Source organism: Vanderwaltozyma polyspora, genomic scaffold, assembly GCF_000150035.1.
Source record: "Vanderwaltozyma polyspora DSM 70294 KpolScaffold182 genomic scaffold, whole genome shotgun sequence".
NCBI lineage: Eukaryota > Fungi > Ascomycota > Saccharomycetes > Saccharomycetales > Saccharomycetaceae > Vanderwaltozyma > Vanderwaltozyma polyspora.
This window is the reverse complement of record NW_001834462.1, coordinates 1-5,685: the sequence shown is the minus strand read 5'-3', so window position 1 is coordinate 5,685 and position 5,685 is coordinate 1. Positions and strand designations below refer to the sequence as shown.

The following is a 5,685-nucleotide window of genomic DNA, read 5'->3' as shown; positions in this document are numbered from 1 at the left end:
CTGTTTTTTGAAAATAACATGGCATCAAAAGTAATAAAGATCTATCAAACCCGAGAAATAGAAATAATGAAAACTAAAATATAAACCCAAAAGATTGCATTTGACAAATAAAAATTAATAATAATAATAACAATAATATCAATAATAAATAAAAATAAAATTACATTAATTCATCCGCATCCTCATACAATATCATCGTCTCATCTCATCTCATCTCATCTCATCTCATTTAATAATTTTTCATCATATTTATTCAGGATTCTGCATTTATTTCAATATTTGTTAAGATGGAAAAAAATAAAATACAATAAAATCAAATATAAATATAAAAATAAAAATAAATCGTTTAAATAAATTAAAAATTCAATAGCTTATTATTATTTAAAAGAATCAAAACTGATAGTTTAATTGACATCTTATTATCATCATAATGATTAAAGCTTTATAATTCAATTTACTACTACTTATCTAGAAAGAATGAATCAAATGCTGTCATCTTCAACGTTTTATCACCATCTTAATATGCTCATTTTTTTCACTCTTAGCTTTTAATTCCAGTCGCTTAACGATTTAATGATTTTAAATATCTTAAGTATATATATATAACATTCTTGAAATTAAGTAATTCGATATAATAAAGTTAAAGGAAAGGTATTTAAATTTTAATTTATGATTTAATGTTTTCGATTAAAACAATTGGTTTAAATTTTGATATTTGTTCATACTTGGTAAGCTGAATTGTTGCTATACAAGTGATTGTGATTCGATTATTTATTCGCAAATGGGGAATCAAGTACAACCAGTTCATTATGACAGCTCTACTGTCAATCAATTATCTAAAGATGTATGTACATAATAAAAGATATACGCTTTGATTACTTTAATTTATTAAATATATACTAACCGATCTAATGAAATTGACCATTATTATAGTTGGTAAAATATATTGTTCTTGGAGGTTTAAAAGGTGCAGCAATAGGTATTAGTACTGCGTTCTTGCTACGACGCTATTCGACTTTGTACAGAACCTCTAGAATCCAAGTTAGAACATTTTATCATATTGCTTGGATTTCTTATTGTGCGTATTTTACAGCTGATGGACATTTGATTACATTCCAAAAAAAGTACTTTGATGATGAGTTAAAGAGAAGAAAAACTTTATTGGATGAAGCTGCTGAAAAGGGTGTGTTCTTGGAGGAAGAAGATGTAGTTAGAAGTACAATTCCACAGCCAAATAGATCGTAATCTCTCTACTATTCTTTTACCGACTTTTATTTTTATTTGTACCCTATTTTGTACCCTATTTTGTAAATATTTTTTAAAATTATCCGACGTAATATGTATATATAAATATATAAAGACATATGTCTATGTGTATATAAATACCCTGATATAATTGAACCCTGTTATTCATTTACTAACCCATTAATTGATCTATATGTATTGAAATATAGAAAACACCATTCTCACCATAATGTCCACTTAATTACCCTTAAAACTAAAATCCCCAAATATTTGATATCTTTAATAATGCTGACAACTAACCATATAGACCACAATATTAGAATAATGAAAAATTCAAGAATTCTATAGCCCAGTTTAGTAATTTGTCTCGAACGCATACTTTTAACAGTTTCCAATTTTTCAGCATTCTCTTGGAATAATTTTAATTTCAACGTTAGAGTGGTACTAATATCACTGATAATTCTATCTGTACTTGATATTAATGTTTCTACCCTTGCAGAATAATCATTTAACCATTTAGAATTCCATTCATTACCTTCTTTTATCACATTTTCTAATTTATTATTATAGACATTCAAAACATCCGAGGTTGAATGAATAACTTCATTTATATCATCATCAAAATTGATCTTATTTCTTATTTCTAATTCTTTTTTCTTGTATTTCCTATGGGTAATCATCCTATGTTGGAAAAAATCGATTGTAGAGTTTACATATCTAACATCTCTCCAATATTGTTGTAATCTTGCGTCTAGAACTATGTCATTATTGGAAGGAACGATTTTCTCTTGTTCTTCCTTTAGCATATTTTCTCCATTTTCAGAATCATATTCATCTTCACTTTCGATAGCATTTTCATTCGAATAGATTTCACGAGATGAAGGTTGAGAAAGATTATTCTTACTCCTAATGTTACGTATTTGGATATCTTTTAATGGGCTTTCTCTTAGTTTTGGGTCCAATTCGTCAACTGGTGACATTGGGGGTCCTGAATTAATGTTGTCAACAAATGAAGCGTAAACGCTATTTGACTTCATGGATCTATTTAAAGATGTAGTACTTGGAGTCTCTTGAAATATATGACTCTTTCTTCGAAATGATGGAGATCTGGACCACTTCTTAGACTTTTCGATAATCTTCTCGATCTTCTTAGGTTTCAAATTGTCGCTTGAACCTTGGTCTACTTTCCTTTCTTTGTTTTCAGGTGATCCTGATTTATCAGGAATGTTATTAGACTTTTCTTCACTAGTATGGTGACTAGAATCATATGAGATTGGGCTTTCGTAAGGTGTCAAATCTGAATTCTCCTTAGAAAGATTGGGCATCTGTGAAAGACCTGTGGCACTATTTGCAGGTGTTAATGGCGGTCTTGTGTGATGGCCAGTATGTAATAGATGCATGTGATTGCGGCTATGGCCATTATTATTGTTTTGTTTCCTTTCTGGAGGAAATAATAACTCTTTATTATGCCCCACTAATTCATGCCAATGTGTCGTACGCCAAATCATATCACTAGACCGTTCACTAATATCAACATACCATGGAAATTTCTTATTTGATTTCGAAGAAAATTGTTTCACAGCAATTACTGGAGACTTCGATATAAACAATGCTCTAGGTGGCAGTTCATCATATTTTTCTCTCAACTTCCTATTTCTAATAATTTGTAAAGGGTTGTAAACACCATCTACCCCCTCGTGAACATTTTCCTCTGGTATCATATTAATATTTTTTTCTATCATTGCGTAATAATAATCCAGATAATTCTTAACCCTATTGGCATTAACTCGAACAGATTTAGGTATGATCAGCTTCGAAGTAATAGCAGTATCTTGCTTTTTTTTGTTTGTTGCTAAATCAGGTTTTACCTCCATGAAATCATTAATTGAAGAATCCTGTGCTGAATAATTTGTAACCGGTAGATCATAATTCAAATCATCCATCAACCCAAATCGACTATCCATAAACATCTTAGCCACAAACTTGACTCTATCGATATCAGATTGACGTTCAACCTCTGATTTCTCCCCTTTAAATATATGTACGCCTTCCTCCTCTCGTTTTCGATCATCAGTACTCGAGGATGGCATTTTGTATGTCTTAAATCTTCCTCTTTCCTAAAATATGGACTGATTAATACAATAGATAATAAACACAATCCACTTCTACCCTATCACTCTTAGAACTCTCAAATAAATCACTTTTATGAATTATTTAATCTTTTAAATTCTTTCATTAGTAACAACCTTGTCCTTAAATTTGATTCAGATATCAGGATCAAATTTGTTAACCGAATTTTGAACTATAAAAAAAGATTCAGTAAAATAGCTGAGACTTTTAATGTATTTAAAGCTTTGTATTTAAATGTAAGAAAAGAGATTGGAATTGTAGTAAGACAGATATCTAGATTCATAGATTGTGCATTCAGGTAGTGCTGTTGTTGGTGTGCTGTTTTTTACCCATTTTTTTGTCTATTTATACCAAGTCATTATGCCTCAATATTTTGCCATTATAGGAGAAAAAGATAATCCAGTTTATGAAGCTGAATTTACTGCTCAGCAGGGACTATCAGGTCAGGGACAGCAAGGGTTTCCTCAGGATTTGAAAGAGTTGAATCCGTTTATGTTACATGCTTCCTTGGATATAATAGAAGATCTTCAGTGGCAGACCAATTTGCCAGCACATTCTACTACATCTGGGACCACTGGTGGTGGGTTTTTAAGATCGAGGAATACATCAAATTTAAGCAATTGTTATTTTGGTAAAGTCGATCATTTTTATGGTCTTATTATAACGGCATATGTTACATATAGTGGAATGAAATTTGTGATGGTTCATGGAAGTTCGACCGCTACCACGGCTCAAGTTGATGACAATTCAGTAAAATTGTTTTATCAAGAAGTGCATGAATTGTACATCAAAACATTAATGAATCCATTTTATACTCCTGGAACTCCAATTTCAAGTTCTGCATTTGATTCAAGAGTACGAACATTAGCTAGAAAATATTTAAATAAATAATCCGACACCTCACATCATATTATATTACGTTATATTGGAATAAATACCAAGATATTTTTTATAAAACTGCATTACTACGAGTGTGTTTAAAGGGGTTTTAAAGTATTCTTAAAAATATTTTATTCTTTTGTAAAATTATATGTAAACGATTAATTATTCACTTATGCTACTATGATACAGTTTTTTTACCGATAATATGTCTTTTTTCTCAATAAAAGCTTGGTGGTGTGGGTAGAGGGATATTCCCCTTCGGTAATATAGGCTATAGAATGCGTATTATCTATTTACCAGTTGAACCAAAACCTCCAGCACCTCTGGTACTCTCATCTAATGATTCAACGACAACAACTTCAGCGTCGTCGACAATTCTCTCCAAAATTAATTGTGCAACACGGTCACCTTTCTTGACTTCGAAGTCCTTTTCAGAATGGTTAAACAAAACAACTTTGACTTCACCTGTGTAGTCTCTGTCAACAACACCAGCACCAGTTTGGATACCATTCTTTACTGCCAAACCAGATCTTGGAGCAATTCTACCATAGGTACCAATTGGAACAGTAAAAGAAATGTCGGTTCCAACTAGACCTTGGCCACGAGCTGGGATTACAGTTGGTTGAGAAGCATAGATATCGTAACCAGCAGCTTCGGTAGAACCTTTGGTTGGAGCAGTAGCATCGGCAGAACGTAATTGAACTTTTAAAGTGCTATTCATCTTTTGTTGCTTAGTTTTTGATTCAGTCATTTAAAGAATTATATTTATAATTGAGATTAGATTTTGTAAATGAAAAACCAAACAAAACCTGTTATTAGAATTTTGCTGAGCTTTGATGAATTATTTGGATTGGAAGCCTTTTTATATATGAATTGAAATAAGAAGAAGCTACTCGAAAGAATATATCATTGTGAAATTTAATTACGCGTATTTTTCAAAAATTAAAATAATTCATTTTCGCGTTTCATCACGTTGTCATGGTATGGTGTGTTCCTATCTCTCACCGCCTCCAACTAACGAATAAGATGCAACCAACTTATTTAACATGAAACATAAAATGAACCACACCAATAAATATCACGATTGAAATTGATTGTAAACTCGTGAAAATACAGACTTATATAAAAAGGCCAATTAAGTTAAGTTAAGGTTTAGACATTCATTGTAATATATATAAATAATATAGATAATATAGATAATATAGATAGAAAATGAAAAAATAGAGAGAAAGAAATGAGAAAGGCTATAGTCACCCTCGCAATTTTTCTACTTTTAGCAGAGTTAACCAGTCTTTGCACTTCTGGCTTGCAGCAAATATGTCCTCGGTCACTTTGCTACCATAATAGACGAATGCTGCCCAGAGGGTAACACGCAACCCATTTTGTCCATAGCGAGTGACGTAATCCAATACATTCAGGACACACTTA

At 31.3% G+C, this 5,685-nt stretch overlaps 4 protein-coding genes across 4 annotated transcripts; 2 read left to right on the top strand and 2 right to left on the bottom strand.

The window, feature by feature from the left end:
- Positions 1-781: 781 nt before the first annotated feature.
- On the top strand, positions 782-1,245 carry Kpol_182p4 (uncharacterized protein; the record flags this gene model as incomplete). The annotated part of the gene is made up of 2 exons (XM_001642154.1): positions 782-844; positions 934-1,245. 2 exons carry the CDS (start codon positions 782-784, stop codon positions 1,243-1,245), a joined length of 375 nt encoding a protein of 124 aa, XP_001642204.1.
- A 221-nt stretch (positions 1,246-1,466) lies between these two features.
- Positions 1,467-3,335, bottom strand: MTC4 (Mtc4p; the record flags this gene model as incomplete). Its single annotated transcript, XM_001642153.1, has 1 exon — positions 1,467-3,335. The coding sequence occupies one exon, from the start codon at positions 3,333-3,335 to the stop codon at positions 1,467-1,469; it is 1,869 nt and encodes a 622-aa protein (XP_001642203.1).
- Positions 3,336-3,735: 400 nt separating this feature from the next.
- TRS20 (TRAPP subunit TRS20) lies at positions 3,736-4,266 on the top strand (the record flags this gene model as incomplete). The annotated part of the gene is made up of 1 exon (XM_001642152.1): positions 3,736-4,266. One exon carries the CDS (start codon positions 3,736-3,738, stop codon positions 4,264-4,266), a length of 531 nt encoding a protein of 176 aa, XP_001642202.1.
- Positions 4,267-4,546: 280 nt separating this feature from the next.
- DUT1 (bifunctional dITP/dUTP diphosphatase) lies at positions 4,547-5,008 on the bottom strand (the record flags this gene model as incomplete). Its single annotated transcript, XM_001642151.1, has 1 exon — positions 4,547-5,008. The coding sequence occupies one exon, from the start codon at positions 5,006-5,008 to the stop codon at positions 4,547-4,549; it is 462 nt and encodes a 153-aa protein (XP_001642201.1).
- Between the last annotated feature and the right edge of the window lie 677 nt (positions 5,009-5,685).